Source organism: Pleurodeles waltl, chromosome 8 (assembly GCF_031143425.1).
Source record: "Pleurodeles waltl isolate 20211129_DDA chromosome 8, aPleWal1.hap1.20221129, whole genome shotgun sequence".
Taxonomy (NCBI): Eukaryota; Metazoa; Chordata; class Amphibia; order Caudata; family Salamandridae; genus Pleurodeles; species Pleurodeles waltl.
The window spans coordinates 973,144,605-973,163,680 of NC_090447.1; the positions used below are offsets into that span (position 1 = coordinate 973,144,605).

At 55.5% G+C, this 19,076-nt stretch overlaps 1 protein-coding gene across 1 annotated transcript in view; it reads left to right on the top strand.

Annotated features, from left to right (window-relative positions):
* LOC138249571 (uncharacterized) overlaps positions 1-19,076 on the top strand; it is a 230,186-nt gene that overhangs the window by 116,225 nt on the left and 94,885 nt on the right. The window contains exon 4 of the mRNA XM_069203515.1: positions 7,794-7,927. Within this exon, the coding sequence (XP_069059616.1) occupies positions 7,794-7,927 (134 nt within the window). The remainder of the gene's footprint in view (positions 1-7,793; positions 7,928-19,076) is intronic.

Here is a 19,076-nt window from a genome sequence, read left to right on the forward strand (position 1 = left end):
CCCGAGTCCCTTCTGCCAGGTAAGGGGTGATCTAACCTGGCATCCCAACCTTGTCTGCATTCCCTCTTACATCTAGTTGTCTGTCATTTCTGGAACCTGGTCAGTCTGGGAGGATGCTGCCGTTTACGCCCGTTCACTTTCAAGTTGTAGGATGAACTCTGCCAAAGGGTGTGGAACGTCCAAGTCTGTTCCGGTGTCTCGTTCAGACCCTGAGCTTTTTGGCGTCTGTGCTTTTTGTAGGCCAGAGGCCTCTCTCACTCAGAGTCCAAAGTTTGGGCATTCTGCCTTTGCCTATTTATGGTGTTGATCCACCTTGCTTCCGTATCTGCTGGCCTTTCCTCTTGAATCTCCGTTTTGCGGAGGCACCTTTCTTATGCTCTTTGTTGAAAGGGGTGTCTGTTGCTGTGTGCCCAGTCCCTTTCAGCTGAGGTCTTTCCTCTAGCTATCCCCACGCCTCCTCCAGGGTTTGAATGAAGAATGTCTTGTCTTTGAATATTACTTTCAATTTGCCTGAAAATAAGAACATGTACTGTACCTGGAGGTTGCACAACTTTGCCTTAGCCAAATAAAATGTGTATCTTTGACACTGAACCTCTCTTGTGTAGTCCGGGTATATTTGTGTCTTAGAGATTTTATGCCAGGTCTCGCCCTGCTTCCATGCTTCATGTCCCTGTCCTGGTAGTTTAGGAAGTGCACAATTACTGTTCTTGGAGGGGCTCCAGGTGGTGGTTTGTTGCCTAATGATTTGTGGGCTCTCTTGAGCATGAAGCATGATGAGAAGTTCCCTCAAGAGAGTGCTTGCCTCAGCTATTTCTCCAGAAACACTTGCATATTTGATCCCTCCACGCCCTTGGGGACCCCGACAAATCTTAAATTGTTTCTCCTGGCTCAGTTCTCAGCGTCCTCAAGCCTCTACATACTGTCTTTAGTAAATGTGCGACCTTCTTTTACCTCCTTACGCAAATACCGGACCATGTCTTCAAGTTCGGTGTTCTTGTTCTCTGCTGTGGACACTCTGCCACGTTTCTCAGGTCCTGACGAAGGAGGGAGACCTCTGACCGGACCTGACCCATCTTCCCCTCTAGCATTTTGCGTGATGACTAGATCACCTATAGGATTACTTTGTCTGGGACCCGAGGGGGGTCCTGTTCTACCTCCCCTGTTGTGGGTGGCACCACCCTGGCATATCTATTGGAATGGGGTTGCGGCCCTATTCTATGTGTTCTCTTCCGTTGAGCTGCTGATCCCAGCCCCCTCCATTGCTCTCCTGGTACCTCAGATCATCGCTTAGTGCTGCTTAACAGTTTTCATTATTCTCTACTGAGAGTGTTCATCAAGTTCCTGAAGTACGTCTCCGTATCTTCGTGGGAAAGGATTTGAATGACACCCTGGGGCCCATGGGTCTCTTGTGGCAGCTGTTGTGGTTCCCACCTGCCCCAGTCTCTCCCAGTATGAATGAGGGGCTTGTGAGGCCTATTGCGCCCTTGCCCAACTTAAGCAGCGCTGTCCACAAATATGCGTCTCTCTGCCCAGGGCGCGGGGTTGGGGGGGAGAAAGGACGCAGCAGTCTCCTTAGCCACACACTGCCATTCTCAGCCTCCACCCCCCCCCTTGACAACTAGCAGCCCACCGCTATCCTTGTCTGGTGGGGGCGGGGGGAGACACAGGTGTCCAGTTCCACCCCACCCCACCCCTGCCAATTTACTCACCTCCAGACTCCTCTCGTGGGTCCGTCTCCACTGTTTATTGCGCACTCCAGGAAGGAGGGGGGGGTGTGTGTGGGCCCTAGTGGTCTTCACCACTGGACCGTTTCTGTTTTCAGTCCACCAGGGTTGAGGTGGGGTTTGGGGTGGTCCGGTCCACCCGGGGCAGCCTCTGTCTCTATTCTGCAGGCTGGCTTCTGCCTTCTGGCTGCTCACGGTCCGGCCTCCCATCGTCTCCGTCCCCCAGTGCGGCTTGTTGGTGTCCTTCTCGGGCCTCCTCCACCTTCTCCGTTCATGCCCTTTACCTTTTCGTCTTGCACTTCTCTCATCTTGTCTTCAAAGGAGACCTCTCCAGCCACACGACTCCCCCACCTCTCCGACCTCATGTCTCTGCTTTCCTCTCCCTGTGTCTCGCCGTTTGAGGCTGTGGCTGCTGATATCATCGCTCCTCTGTGAGGGTGGACCCGTCTCGCTCGCTGGGATGTGGAGCCTTCCCCCAGCTCTTCTCCCTGCCTGTGTCTCATTGTGTCATCTGGGAGGGTGAGTGCGCGGCCAGTCTTCCCCATGGCGCCATGGGGCGGCCTCCGTCGAGGCCTTTCCTTTCTACCTCACTCACTGTTCTCCTGTTTCCAAAGCAGTGGGCTGTCCTACCATTGTCTGTGGTGTTTGATTTGGGATTGAGTTGGGAGCGTGAAAGATTTATATGGGGCCTAGGCGAGGAGCTCTTCAATGAGCATCAGCCCTCGTCGCCATCTTGGCTCCTCTGCCGTCCTATTGAATATCTGAGAGATGCTGCAGAGCTTTGCAACTGTTAAACTCCTTGCTGTTTAGGTGCCTGTTAATTGTCCAGAGACTGTCCAATCATGTTCGTATTCGGAAGTGATACTTCTCTCTCGCAGCATCCCATTGAAAAATTCCACTGCTCCGTCATTCAAAGATTTGTTTAGAGGCACTGCAGCTGTTTATTTAAGTAGAGTAATTTCTGCTCATACATAGATCTACTGTCTTATTAAAATGCCTGGTGTAGCTTGCAGTGCCACAAAAGAAGACAACCAGTAGCATGGTTGGGTTGTTCTGGGATAGTGTCAATAACCATGCACCTCGATAGCCGTGAATGCAGGAACTCATATACGGGTGTGGAGGGGGTTTCATTAGTCAGTTTGTGGACAACCCACAAGATCAAATGTTTACAAGCATAGGATGTAACATGTTGTGATTTGCAATGATGCCATACATTTGCTCTGGTTCTCTTGTATTCAAATCACTCTGATCAAATTGGGGTTCAACACTTTTTGGGCTGAACTAGAAAAGATAATTTAGATCAAGCCTTAATAAAGTAATATTTTCTTGGACAGTGTAGTGATATAGATATTGTTAAAACATCTACTCCTAGTCAGAATTCTTGTAACATGAAAATTGAATGTCTTTTTATAAGATCAAGTTCTTCAGTTGTTTATCTGAAGTTCAGATTGGGGATATTGCAGCTGAATATTTGTATTGACCACTTCTGCAACTTATATTTGAAATTACACACAGCAGGTGGATGCACGTCCCTTTTTGTTAGGGTCCATTTTATTTAAATGTAAGGAAAAGTTTGTTGAAGCACATAATTTGGAGCTGTGCTTCTGGTCAGTGTCTGCTGCCCTCCCCAGCTCCTCTGACTGCTGCTGCCTCTGCCTTTTGCTGGGACGAACTGAGAGTCTCCTGACTCTGTTTGAGACCCTCCTCCACCCGCAGGCTCGTCCGTGCACCTCATCCCTGGCGGTCTAGTGGCCATCACAAGTATTTTTTTCTCTCTGTCTCTCTTTCACTCTTGCTTTTTCTGCCTTTTTCTCTTTTTTCCTCACGTTTTCACTTGTTTTGCCTTTATTCCTTTTTCCTTTCTCCCCACTTTCCTCTGCCTCCCCCCCCGCGAATCACATTTCCCGCTTCCCAGCTGACTGATCCCCCCACCCCTCCCCTTTTTAATGGTGGCCGCGCCTCTGGCAAGCTGTCTGTGTCTTGACAGCGCCCAGCACCAGGAACCCTGGATCTCCGTCAAACCACCCCCTGGACTGCCTCCGTTATGACTCCGAGACCCTCCTCCGCCTCAACATCGGATGTCTCAGCAACTGCTGCCCCATCTCCCCCAGGGACACCCACAAACCTTTCACCTGCAGGAACTGCAACTTCAGCGCCAGCCTCAACAAGCTAAAGGTACTTTCTGCACACAGGCACCAATAACATCCACAACCCCATCAACTGCCTGCTCCTGAACATCCACTCCCTCCACAAACACGCCACCGAACTCTGGGAATAATACCTCCCAACCGGATATCGCCTTCCTTACCGAGATCTAGACCAACCCCACCTCGGGTCCAGACATCACCATCCCCGACGGTTGTAGCATCCTAAGGAGGTACTGGCCCTCCCGCCCGGGGGTGGACGCACCATCGTCTTCACTACTTGTCCAGGCCGTCCCAGAAGAACACTGCACCACCATGCAACACCTTCACTTCCTGGTTCACTCTAACCACAACTCCACCATCTGCAGCACCCTGGTGTACAGGCCACCAGGCCCCTGCCCAGCTTTCATAGACTACATCGTAGGCATCGCTACCTCTTGCCCCCCCCGCAAGGCCCAGGCGTCAGTCGACTACCTCCTCCACGGCGACCTGAATTTCCACCTTGAGGACTCCACCAACCCAAAGAAGCAATGCTCTACTCGACAACTTTGCCACCCTCTGCCTCAGACAGCTGGTCTCCGCACCCACACACATTGCAGTACACACACTGGACCCCATCTTCACCTCCATCAACGGGATCATCATTGAGACCATCTCCACCCCAAACTGGACCGACAACTGCTGCATACACTTCACAATCACCGCACCCAGCAGCCGCACCCACACCTCCAGGCACCCCCACAGGAAATGGAGCGAAATCACCAACGAGCTACTCAACTCATCGCTTGCAAAATCCCTCTCTCCGACGGCAACACATCAGCATGCAATCTCAATGCATGGATCACCGATTGCGCTGACACTCTAGTCCCTCTCTGGTTGACATCGGCCAAACGCGTACCTAAGAAAGCCAGCTGGTTCACCACTGAACTCCCAAGAATCAAAGCGTACCCACAGACGTTTAGAGAAAAAATGGAGCAACAGCAAAACGAGTGAAGACCTTGCCTCATTCAGAGCTGCAACCGCCGCCCACTGATGAAAAATCAAGAACGCTAGGAAGGATGCCCTCTGGGAGCGCATCAACTCCTCCGCGCACAACTCTAAAGAACTCTTCTCAGTCATCAATGAGTTCACAGACCCCCTCTCCGAAGCCACCAGCATCCCTCCGTCACAGGACCTCTGCAACAAACTTGCCTCCTTTTTCCACCACAAGATCCAGGACATCTACAACAGCTTCCGCCCGAAAAATCCTGGCACCGGAACTTGTGACCGACCCACCCCCCAAGAACCCACCCAGACCATCCACAGCTGGTCCACGCTTACCACAGAGGAAGCAGTCAAAATCATGAACAGCACCCACTCCAGAGCCCCCTTGGACCCATGCCCGCACCACATATACATCAGAGCCAGCGCATTCATCGTCTCGAGCTCTGGAACACAATCAACTGCTCTATCAACACGGGCCCCTTCCCCAAGGACTGGAAATACGCCCTCTCCTGAAGAAACCTTTGGCTGACCCATTAGAACTAAAGAATTTCCGGCCCATCTCACTGCTACACTACCCCGCCAAAGTACTGGAGAAAGCAATCAACTCACAACTACGGAGTTTCGTCTAGGCCAACAACTCCCTGGACAGCTCCCAGTCCGGCTTCCGCAGCAACCACAGCACGGAGACAGCCCTCCTGGCAGCCATCGACAACATCAGATTACTCCTAAGCTGCAGCCACACTGCAGCACCAATACTCCTCGACCTCTCAGCAGCATTCAACAGTCTTTCACAGCACTTTGCGCACCAGACTCCACAACATAGGAATCTGCAGAAGAACCCTGGAATGGATCCACTCCTTCCTCTTCAGAAGGATGCAGAGGGTCAGACTTCCGCCCTACACTTCCAGACCCACAGTAGTCAACTGCGGAGTCCCCCAAGGATCCTCACTGAGTCCTACACTGTTCAGCGTATACGTGGCCCCTCTCACTGCCATCGCCCGAAGTCACGGTATGAACATAGTGTCATATGCCGATGACACACAACTCATAATTTCCCTCCCCGGAGACCCAGACACAGCCAAAGGAACTTCCACTCAGGAATGAAAGCTGTTGCCACCTGGATGGGAGAAAGCTGCCTCAAGCTCAACTCCGACAAGACCGAGCTCATCATCTTCGGAAACGCCACCTCAGCTTGGGATGACTCCCCTGCACCGACTGAGCACGTCTGCAACTTAGGAATCGCCCTCGACTCCTCCCTAACCATGACCTGTCAGGTTAACTCTGTCACCTCCTCCTGCTGGCACATGCTCTGCAAACTTTGCAAGATCTTCAGATGGATCCCAACAGAGTGTCGCAGGACAGTCACACACGCCTTAGTCACTAGCAAGCTTGACTATGGCAACGCCCTCTACGCCAGCACCTCAATCAGGAACATCAAAAAACTACAACTGATGGAGAACGTCGCCACCAGACTCATTCTGGACCTCCCTCGTCGAGAACACATCTCCCTACACCTGAGGACCCTCCACTGGTTGCCAGTCAAGAAGCAAATCACCTTCAAGCTCCTCACCCACACAAACAAGGCCATACACAACGCAGGACCAGCCTATCTGAACCACCATGTCTCCTTCCGCACCCCCACCAGATCCCTCCGCTCCGCCCAGATGGCCCAGGCCACTGTCCCTTGCATCCACAAAACCACTGCCGGAAGATGATCCTTCATCTACACTGCAGCAAAGAGCTGGAACAACCTCCCCCGTCGCTTACCATCTTCAGTAGGAACCTCAAGACGTGGCTCTTCGGATGAGGCCCCCCCCCAACCGCATTGAGACCCTAACTGGTGAGTAGCCACACTGAACAAATAAATACCTATTGATGGATACCCGTGAACAAGGGAACAACGTTTTCCGAAACGGGTCGGATGGATGAATATTTTGTGCCAAATTAAATAAATAAGACTATACCCCAAGACGATTGTGACCTGGGTGTTTTTTCGTGATTTAAGGATGTAAGTCTTTGGATAAGAGAAATGGTGAACATATATATATATATATATATATATATATATATATATATATATATATATATATATATATATATATATATATATATATATTTATATATATATATATATATATATATTTATATATATATATATATATATATATTTATATTTATGCCGTAGCTAGTGAGGTAGAAAATATTTTAAATAAAGATCTTCCATTACATCTATACACAGTACTTTGTCTTCTTATGATCTGTATTTAAGTTTACTTTTTGAAAATGAATTTATGATTAGTGTTAGTACATTTAGCAACCAAATACAATATGGGATAATTATTCCACAAAGTCAAATGCACTTAAGATAAACACTCAGGCCATCATTAAGTAATTCGTAGCTGATGGATAGTCTATTATTGGCCAGTACAAATTGGCTTTGGTAACTTTCTGCCCCTGGATTTGTAGCTGTACTAAAATTCTGATTTTACACTTAAGTATTCACATGTAAGTTTCACAGCATATGCTTTGTCTATCATTGAATAGTGCAGGCGTCATATGCATATTTTGTGCTGATTAGTGATTTCCTCCTTAAGTCTCTTTTTCTGAAGACCAAACCCTTTATCCATTGAAGAACCAGTGGCCGTAATTTAACTGTCCCCATTAGTCTTTTGGCCGACTGATGTTTGCAAGGATCATGCCTACATTTTGAAGATTTGTCAAGTGAAGCAGATTTATATCAGTACCTTAAAAAAATAATCTTGCCCCATAAGTGCAGGAATCTGAACCAGGAAATGTAGAGCTACACATGATCATTGTTTTGGCTATACTGTCACATCAGTTATGGTAATCTCCCTGCAATATATTTTCAAGTATTTTATTAATCTTTTATTTCTATTTTTATTTGATGAACCTACTTTGACCTTATGTCTCTTTTCTGTAGAGACCTACAGATTTGTAGATCAGCTGCTTGTTGCTGTGAATGACAAGAGTTATTTACTACCACTGGAGAAGCTGCATTCTGTGCCCGCAAATGTAGATTCCTTTCAACATCCTTATAAAGATATTAAAATCGAGGTAAGATGATGATTTCTTTGATCATTTATATAAATTGCATCTTCAGTGTTTTTTATCTCTTTGACATGTTCAGAGTAAAGCGAAAAGTGAAATGTGAAAATTTACACAATAGGCTCAGCATAAGGGAGCCACAATTCAAATATACTCTAAACATCAAATTCCTTTATTTGTAAACTTGGTCTTAGTGGTAGAAATGTGGTTGTTGCAGATCTCTTCCGACACCTTCCCCCTTATCTACCATGTACATTTTCTACGTGCCGCTTTCTTTTCCCTGCTTAGGAGTCCTTTTCTGTGCTATCCTTGAGGTTAAGTAAAACATAGGGGGTCATTCTGACCTCGGCGGTAAAAGGCGCCTACCGCCGGTCAGAAATCCTCCATAATCCCGCCGCGGTCGCGGAAACCCGCCACGGTCATTCTGACCCGCAGAAGGCAAACCTCCGAAAATCCGACCGCCACAACAGACCGCCAGACCAGCGGTCGGCGGAAAGGTGGAGGTGACCAAACCTCCACCGCCACGCCAACAGAAATACGCCCATCCCATTACGACCCACGAATCCACGCGGCGGTCATTCAAACGCGGTATTCCATTGGCGGGACACACCGGCGCGGTCAGAATACCCACCAACGAACAAAACTCACCCACATTGGACGATTTGAATCCCACACACCTGATACACATACACACACCACTCCCACACACACAATACAATATAAAACACCCACCCACATCACCCACCAACCCCTACGCTTACAAAATCGTAAAGAAGGCAAGAGAGAGACACCAGCATCCAAAACATAACAGCCACAGCCACTCAACACCATCACCCACACACTATCCACACACAAAACAACACACACCACCACACTCAACTCACTTAAATACACATACTCCACCCCACACATCATACACACCACCCCATGGCACCCCAAAGACAACCCCGCTTCACAGACGAAGAACTCAGGGTTATGGTGGAGGAAATCGTTCGTGTAGAGCCCCAGCTGTTCGGCACACAGGTCCAATACACCAGCATTGCCCGGAGGACGGAGCTATGGCAGAGGATTGTCGACAGGGTGAACGCAGTGGGACAGCACCCCAGAAATCGGGAAGACATCAGGAAGCGATGGAACGACCTACGGGGGAAGGTGCGTTCCATGGTATCCAGGCACAACATCGCCGTGCAGAAGACTGGCGGAGGACCCCCACCTCAACCCCCACAATTCACATCATGGGAGGAGGAAGTCTTGAACATCCTGCATCCTGACGGCCTCGCAGGAGTCGGCGGAGGAATGGATACTGGTAAGTTGAAGCTTCAATACTGCTTCCCCCCCACCTGCATGCCAAATCAGACCCCAACCCTCACCCCCATCCTCGAACCCCACCCTCACCCCCACCCCCATCCTCACCCCCACCCTCACCCCCACCACCATCCTCACCCCCACCCTCACCCCCACCACCATCCTCACCCCCACCACCATCCTCACCCCCACCCCCAGCACACCTATTCCCCGCCAATGTCTCACCATCACAACCCACACATCCCAAAACCTAGGCCTGCATGCGTCCACTAAGCATGGACACCCATCACCAAAGCATGCCCAATGCATATACACATCCCCCCCACAAGCCACCCTCACCAAAGCCCCCACACACGAATGCCAGCACTTGGGGACACGGGAACCCACAGATACACCCATATGCCACACATTGAAACTATAACCATACCTCTATACCCCTGCAGGACCCGACCGTCAACACACCGCGGCGGAGGGGCCAGAATTATCCACACCCCCCACCCAAGAGGCCGTCAGCGATGACAGCAGCTCTGTCGATCTGGACACCGATGACCAGCCCGGACCATCGGGGACCTCTGGACAGTCGGTTCCCCTCACACAGGCACAGGCCACTATAGACCCTAACCCCTCTGGGAACACCAGCACAGCTCCCACCCAGCGGGCCCATGCCTCTGTCTCCAGGGCGCGTCAATCTGCGGTGTGTCTACCACTACAGGGCACCCAGGATAACCCACCACCCCAACAACAACAGGGACCTGGGGGCAGTGGTAGTGGGCACACCGGCCAGGGGGCAGAGGCCCAGGGAAACAGGGCAACTCGGCGGGCAGCTGTGCGACAGGGGGGGGAGGAGAGGCCCAGGGAACCCACTCTCCACGAGGTCCTCACCACCATCATGGGAGCATACAACCGCTCCCAGGAGACGATGGCGACGGTACTGGCCCGGTTCCAGGAGATCCAGGTGCTGCAGGAGGAACACTATCGGGGGTACAGGGAGGACATCCGAGCCATCAACACCACCCTGGTTACCATGGTAGGGCTGCTGCAGGACCTCGTAAACAGCAGGGCGGACACTGAACAACACCCAAGGGCCCCTGCCACTAGCCGGGACCAAGAACAGCCATCCACCTCCGCCGGCGCTAGTGGACAGGAGGCCCCCGCACAGCAGCAGCCCACCAGACCCCCACCTCCTGCAGGAGAAGAACCACCCCGCAAGAGGGCCCTGAGATCTCGCAAGACAGAGTAGGATGTCAAGACCCCCGCCAGCAATGGATACCACCTGATGTCATCCCACTGTCCCACATTGTCACCCTGTCCATCCTCGGACTGCCCATGCTCCATCTCTCCACAGGCCTCTGGACAATGCACCTGTGTGACTGTTACTCTGGACTCTGCCATGGACATTCCTTCACCATAGCCCCCACCCACTTGAAACCACCCATCCCATTTTGAGCACTTCAATAAACACCTATTTTGCACCAAAATATCAGGAGTCTGGCTGTGATTTCAATAGATTGTAATTGACATGACAGTGCAAATATGTCCTTGTACATGGTGAAGTCAACAAACAGCTGCCACAAAGCTGTAGTCCATGGGGAAACGAAGCACAGGACTCGTAGTGGGGACCCCAGATCTGAAATAGGGAGGGAAAAGCCAAAACTCAGTCATCATACACTGGGGCAAATAGACAGGCAGCAGAGATGCTGCAGAGTAGTTAACTTTTACTAAATTATCTTTGAAATGTTACCTGTGTCCTATTGGAAGTACTGTTCAATGATTCTGTCCCTGTTGTCTGTTTCAGCCCCGTCGTCTTCCTCCTCGTCACTCTCCTCAGGTTCCACCGCTGCCACAACACCACCGTCTCGACCATCCTCCTGCAGGAAAGGCACCTGGCGGCGCAAAGCCAGGTTGTGAAGCATGCAGCAGGCCACGATGATGTGACACACCTTCTTAGGTGAGTACATTAGGGATCCCCCGGTCATATGCAGGCAGCGAAACCTGGCCTTTAGGAGGCCAAAGGTGCGTTCGATCACCCTCCTAGTACGCCCATGGGCCTCATTGTACCGTTCCTCTGCCCTGGTCCGGGGATTCCTTACTGGGGTCAGTAGCCACGACAGGTTGGGGTACCCAGAGTCCCCCACTAGCCATACACGGTGTCTCTGTAGCTGTTCCATCACGTAAGGGATGCTGCTATTCCGCATGATGTAGGCGTCATGCACTGACCCTGGGAATTTGGCATTTACATGCGAGATGTACTGGTCAGCCAAACACACCACCTGGATGTTCATTGAATGGTAACTTTTTCTGTTCCTGTACACCTGCTCCCTGTCTCTTGGGGGAACCAAAGCCACATGGGTCCCATCAATGGCACCAATTACGTTGGGAATATGTCCAAGGGCGTAGAAATCACCCTTCACTGTAGCCAGTTCGCCCACCTCAGGGAAAATGATGTAGTTCCTCACGGATTTCATCAGGGCAGACAACACTCTGGATAACACCTTTGAAAACATGGGCTGAGACATCCCAGAAGCAATTCCCACTGTTGTCTGAAATGACCCACTTGCCAAGAAATGGAGTACTGACATGACCTGCACCAGAGGGGGAATCCCGGTGGGTTGGCGGATGGGGGACATCAGGTCGGGCTCCAGCCGGGCACACAGTTCATGGATAGTGGCACGGTTAAGACGGTAGGTCAGGATAATGTGGCGTTCTTCCATTGTCGACAGGTCCACCAGCGGTCGGTACACGGGAGGATTCATCCGTCTCCTCGCCCAACCCAGCGGACGGTGCCTAGGAAGGACAACATGGAGCACACAGTCAGGCAACCCACAGGTACGTACTCACAGCTAGCACAGTATACGATTCTCTATGCAGTGAATGGCGTGTATGAGTGGCTATGCAAGGCCTAGGCCTGTGTGACGCAGTTGAAATTGAGCCATGTGGGCCCTGGAAATGGCGGCTGCCTGACCTGTGAAGTGTGACAATGGGATGTGAGGTCAATGCGCTGGCGTGGCACACCGCGGCGGGCGGCGGGCCAAGACCGCGGCGCGAAGCCGCATTGGTTAACATTGAAGCCTATGGGTTTCAGGAGCCAATGGCGAAGGGCGCCGGCGGTGGCGGGACGCACCGCCGCGGTACGCACCGCCGCGGACGTGACCGCCATTTTCTATCTACTTATCCACTTGCGACTTGAACTTTCACAGGAGAGGACCTATACTGCAAGTGTTGCTGTGACCTCGGTCTGGAAGGGACAATGGCTGCTGCGACTGGGGAAAGGGCCCCTGCCTTCACTGGAGAGGAGTTGGAGAAACTTGTGGATGGGGTCCTCCCCCAGTATGCGCAACTCTACGGTCCTCCAGACCAACAAGTGAGTTTAATTCTATCTGGATTTGGGGCCACTGGCTGGCTTGGGGGCCTGGCGGGGATGGGGTGCATGTTGGGGCTGGCGGGGGGCCTGGCGGGGGCCTGGCGGGGATGGGGGGCATGTTGGGCATGGCGGGGGGCCTGGCGGGGGGCCTGGCGGGGATGGGGGGCATGTTGGGCATGGCGGGGGGCCTGGCGGGGGGCCTGGCGGGGATGGGGGGCATGTTGGGCATGGCGGGGGGCCTGGCGGGGATGGGGGGCATGTTGGGCATGGCGGGGGGCCTGGCGGGGGGCCTGGCGGGGATGGGGGGCATGTTGGGCATGGCGGGGGGCCTGGCGGGGGGCCTGGCGGGGATGGGGGGCATGTTGGGCATGGCGGGGGGCCTGGCGGGGGGCCTGGCGGGGATGGGGGGCATGTTGGGCATGGCGGGGGGCCTGGCGGGGGGCCTGGCGGGGATGGGGTGCATGTTGGGCATGGCGGGGGGCCTGGCGGGGGCCTGGCGGGGATGGGGGGCATGTTGGGCATGGCGGGGGGCCTGGCGGGGGGCCTGGCGGGGATGGGGTGCATGTTGGGCATGGCGGGGGGCCTGGCGGGGATGGGGGGCATGTTGGGCCTGGCGGGGGGCCTGGCGGGGATGGGGGGCGTTGGGCCACTGGAAAGGTAAATGCTGAGTAACTTGAACGTGGTATTTCTCCCTCCCTGTACGTGTCACATAGGTCCGCGCCCATGAGAAGATTGGGATTTGGCGTGCCATCGCCAAGGAAGTCCGGGGCCTGGGGGTCCACCATCGACGGGGCACCCACTGCCGCAAGAGGTGGGAGGACATCCGCCGCGGGACCAAGAAGACCGCCGAGTCTCTGCTGGGGATGGCCTCCCAACGTAGGCGGGGTGCCTGCCGTCAACTGAGCCCCCTGATGTTCCGGATCCTGGCGGTGGCCTACCCTGATTTGGATGGGCGCGTGAGGGCAGCACAGCAGACACAAGGGGGTGAGTAGAAGCATCATCTACTCTGTTGTCGTGCAGTGGAGGTGTCTGGGTGGGGGAGGAGGGCTGTGGGTCCCCCTAGGCCAGGGCGATATCTGTAGGCTGGGCACCCCCGTAAGCCCCTGTGTCCCCAGCCACCACCCTCAGTAGTGTGTCAGTACAGCCATCCCTGGGCCGTGTCATCCATGGGTGCAGTTGACAACTCTAGGCGTGTAGGGCATGTTCCACGGAATGCGTAGCGGACCCCAAGTGCGCAACTTAGTGCAGGGGGCATCTGTGTCTGTCATGTCCGCTAACTGTACCGGAGATCCATGTACTCAATATCCCTTTATTTCTCTCTCCCCCCCCTTTTTGTTTGTCTTTCTGTGCTTGTGTGCATCAGCATCATCAGGCGGAGGAGAAGTGGCATCGGGGCAGGAGGGAGCTGCATCTCACATGGCCCAGGAGGGCCATGCCACAGAGTCAGACTGGACCAGTGAGACGGAGGGCGAGGGGAGCTCCACGACGGGGACGACTGGACCCTGCAGCGACACGGACACGTCCTCGGAAGGGGGCTCCCTTGCGGGGGTGGCACCATCCGTGCCCCCCGCCATTACAGGTACAGCCGCCACCCAGCGCACCATCTCCGCCCTCCCAGCAGCCCCTCCGCGTTCGCCCCGTGCCCGCTCTGCCAGGAAGCCGGGCATCTCCTTCGCCCCAGGCACCTCAGGCCCTGCCCCTGTTACCCCCGCTGCCCTCAGTGAGGAGGTCATTGACCTCCTCCGAACGCTCATTGTTGGGCAGACTACCCTTTTGAATGCCATCCAGGGGGTGGAGAGGGAGGTTCATCGCAGCAATGCGTACCTGGAGGGCATTCATTCGGGTCAGGCTGCCCATCAGCGATCGTTCCAGGCTCTGGCCTCAGCACTGACGGCAGCCATTGTCCCTGTCTCCTGCCTGCCTCTACTAACTCCCTCCTCCCAGTCTCCTGTTCCTCTGCCTGTCCCACCCACACCATCAGACCAGCCTGCACACACCTCAACACCCAAGAGAAGCTCATCCAAACATAAGCACCACAGATCACCCAGACATTCACACACGCAACATTCCGATGCAGACATGCCAACAGTCACTACCACCTCTGTGACCCCCACCTCCTCGTCTCCCTCCTCCCTCCCTGTGACGTCTACACTCACACCTCCATTCACCTCACCATCAGCCAGTGTTTCCATCACCAGCACACCCTCCACTCCAGTCCGCACACGTGCAGTCACCACCCCCACTGCCATTTACACGTCCCCTGTGTCCTCTCCCACTGTGTCTGTCACCCCCTCTTCCACACCACACAAACGCAGCCACCCACCCACCCAACAGCCATCCACCTCACGACAGCCTATCCCTCCTGCACCTGCACCCAAAGACAGCAAACGTGACTCACCTACAACCACATCCTCTCCCTCCACTCCCATTCCCACTGTACCTACCACTCTCCATTGTCCCAAGAAGCTCTTCCTCGCCACTACTAACTTCTTTCCTGACCCTGAGCCCCCCCCTCCTTCTCGTCGGGGTAAGAAGAGCACCTCAGCCACCACCAGCCCTGCAGCCCCCTTGACAAGGGTGCAGGGGTATTGGAGCCCGCCAGCCCGCATGTCTGGATCTTCACCCAGCAGCAAGGGGACAGCCAGCCCACCCCCTGGGAAGAGGAGCAGAAGGCGGAAGGGGCGCCGCAGGAGCCCGCCTTCTACATCCCCCCCGGACACCACCCAGAGACAGTCACCAGCCACAGCTCCAAAGGGAGGCAAGGGCCACAGGCCGACGACTAAGGAGGGCAAGGGCAGCAAGTTGGAGAGGTCAGGCAGCAGGCCTGCTGCCCAGGAGGAGCCCACAACCCCCATAGCCGCTGCCCCGGGAGAGCCCACCACCCCCATAGCCGCTGCCCAGGGAGGACCCAGCCCAGCTGGCCAGGAGGGCCCCACCACCCACAGCCCAGGTGGGCAGTGAAGGAGCACCATCCCCGCTGCCCAGGAGGGCACCACCATGCAATTAGCAGTTGGCCATAGACCGTCCGCCGTCTCAAGAACCGCTGAACTGGGCCCCGCCGTCTCAAGAACCGCTGAACTGGGCCCCGCCGTCTCAAGAACCGCTGAACTGGGCCCCGCCGTCTCAAGAACCGCTGAACTGGGCCCCGCCGTCTCAAGAACCGCTGAACTGGGCCCCGCCGTCTCAAGAACCGCTGAACTGGGCCCTTCAAGGCAAGAACCGCTGAACTGGGCCCCGCCGTCTCAAGAACCGCTGAACTGGGCCCTTCAAGGCAAGAACCGCTGAACTGGGCCCCGCCGTCTCAAGAACCGCTGGACTGGGCCCTTCAAGGCAAGAACCGCTGAACTGGGCCCCGCCGTCTCAAGAACCGCTGAACTGGGCCCAGCCGTCTCAAGAACCGCTGAACTGGGCCCCGCCGTCTCAAGAACCGCTGAACTGGGCCCTTCAAGGCAAGAACCGCTGAACTGGGCCCCGCCGTCTCAAGAACCGCTGGACTGGGCCCTTCAAGGCAAGAACCGCTGAACTGGGCCCCGCCGTCTCAAGAACCGCTGAACTGGGCCCCGCCGTCTCAAGAACCGCTGACCTGGGCCCTTCAAGGCAAGAACCGCTGAACTGGGCCCCGCCGTCTCAAGAACCGCTGAACTGGGCCCCGCCGTCTCAAGAACCGCTGAACTGGGCCCCGCCGTCTCAAGAACCGCTGAACTGGGCCCTTCAAGGCAAGAACCGCTGAACTGGGCCCCGCCGTCTCAAGAACCGCTGGACTGGGCCCTTCAAGGCAAGAACCGCTGAACTGGGCCCCGCCGTCTCAAGAACCGCTGAACTGGGCCCCGCCGTCTCAAGAACCGCTGAACTGGGCCCTTCAAGGCAAGAACCGCTGAACTGGGCCCCGCCGTCTCAAGAACCGCTGGACTGGGCCCTTCAAGGCAAGAACCGCTGAACTGGGCCCCGCCGTCTCAAGAACCACTGAACTGGGCCCCGCCGTCTCAAGAACCGCTGAACTGGGCCCTTCAAGCCAAGAACCGCTGAACTGGCCCCCGCCGTCTCAAGAACCGCTGGACTGGGCCCTTCAAGGCAAGAACCGCTGAACTGGGCCCCGCCGTCTCAAGAACCGCTGGACTGGGCCCTTCAAGGCAAGAACCGCTGAACTGGGCCCCGCCGTCTCAAGAACCGCTGAACTGGGCCCCGCCGTCTCAAGAACCGCTGAACTGGGCCCTTCAAGGCAAGAACCGCTGAACTGGGCCCCGCCGTCTCAAGAACCGCTGGACTGGGCCCTTCAAGGCAAGAACCGCTGAACTGGGCCCCGCCGTCTCAAGAACCGCTGAACTGGGCCCCGCCGTCTCAAGAACCGCTGAACTGGGCCCTTCAAGCCAAGAACCGCTGAACTGGCCCCCGCCGTCTCAAGAACCGCTGGACTGGGCCCTTCAAGGCAAGAACCGCTGAACTGGGCCCCGCCGTCTCAAGAACCGCTGGACTGGGCCCTTCAAGGCAAGAACCGCTGAACTGGGCCCCGCCGTCTCAAGAACCGCTGGACTGGGCCCTTCAAGGCAAGAACCGCTGAACTGGGCCCCGCCGTCTCAAGAACCGCTGAACTGGGCCCCGCCGTCTCAAGAACCGCTGAACTGGGCCCCGCCGTCTCAAGAACCGCTGAACTGGGCCCCGCCGTCTCAAGAACCGCTGAACTGGGCCCTTCAAGGCAAGAACCGCTGAACTGGGCCCCGCCGTCTCAAGAACCGCTGGACTGGGCCCTTCAAGGCAAGAACCGCTGAACTGTGCCCCGCCGTCTCAAGAACCGCTGAACTGGGCCCCGCCGTCTCAAGAACCGCTGAACTGGGCCCTTCAAGGCAAGAACCGCTGAACTGGGCCCCGCCGTCTCAAGAACCGCTGGACTGGGCCCTTCAAGGCAAGAACCGCTGAACTGGGCCCCGCCGTCTCAAGAACCGCTGAACTGGGCCCCGCCGTCTCAAGAACCGCTGAACTGGGCCCTTCAAGCCAAGAACCGCTGAACTGGCCCCCGCCGTCTCAAGAACCGCTGGACTGGGCCCTTCAAGGCAAGAACCGCTGAACTGGGCCCCGCCGTCTCAAGAACCGCTGGACTGGGCCCTTCAAGGCAAGAACCGCTGAACTGGGCCCCGCCGTCTCAAGAACCGCTGGACTGGGCCCTTCAAGGCAAGAACCGCTGAACTGGGCCCCGCCGTCTCAAGAACCGCTGAACTGGGCCCCGCCGTCTCAAGAACCGCTGAACTGGGCCCTTCAAGGCAAGAACCGCTGAACTGGCCCCCGCCGTCTCAAGAACCGCTGGACTGGGCCCTTCAAGGCAAGAACCGCTGAACTGGGCCCCGCCGTCTCAAGAACCGCTGGACTGGGCCCTTCAAGGCAAGAACCGCTGAACTGGGCCCCGCCGTCTCAAGAACCGCTGAACTGGGCCCTTCAAGGCAAGAACCGCTGAACTGGCCCCCGCCGTCTCAAGAACCGCTGGACTGGGCCCTTCAAGGCAAGAACCGCTGAACTGGGCCCCGCCGTCTCAAGAACCGCTGAACTGGGCCCCGCCGTCTCAAGAACCGCTGGACTGGGCCCTTCAAGGCAAGAACCGCTGGCCCTTTGGCAGACGTGGCAGGGCAGGATCTATCTCGCGCAGGGCTGCAGGATGTCCTCTGGCCAACTTGCCTCCTCCAGTGGCAGTGGGGTCTGTTATGGACTGTTTGGACTGTGGCTTTGCTCTCCCCAGGATGGCCCAGTGGGCAGGCCACCCACTGTATGGACTGTATGGACTGTGGCTTTGCTCTCCCCAGGATGGCCCAGTGGGCAGGCCACCCACTGTATGGACTGTATGGACTGTGGCTTTGCTCTCCCCAGGATGGCCCAGTGGGCAGGCCACCCACTGTATGGACTGTTTGGACTGTGGCTTTGCTCTCCCCAGGATGGCCCAGTGGGCAGGCCACCCACTGTATGGACTGTATGGACTGTGGCTTTGCTCTCCCCAGGATGGCCCAGTGGGCAGGCCACCCACTGTATGGACTGTATGGACTGTGGCTTTGCTCTCCCCAGGATGGCCCAGTGGTCATGGAGTCCCCTCGTGGATCTGGCGTCGTGTACTCAAGTGGCTGAGGTGCCCCCCCTTCCCTTCCCCCTGAGGTGCCTGTCCTATTTTCTTTCTGATGCCCCTGCAGTGTTCTCTCCGTGGAGTTCTTGTCGTGGGACTGGGCCTTGCCCCTTTGCACAGGACCCCTGTGATCCACGGACAGTGGTTGGACTACATTTAGTAGCTGTATATATTTTGTACATAGTTTATTTCAATATATCTGGCCGTTTATGATCTCTTCTTTTGGTCTTTGCATTATTTCGGAGGGGGGTGGTTTGTGGGTTGTGACAGTGATCTGTGGGAATGCATTGATGTGTGTGTTGTAGTGGGTGTGGGTGGGTGGGTGTGTGCCGGTAATCTTTTCCCTCCCCTGTGTCGTAGGTGCAGTACTCACCGATGTCTTCCGCGCCGCC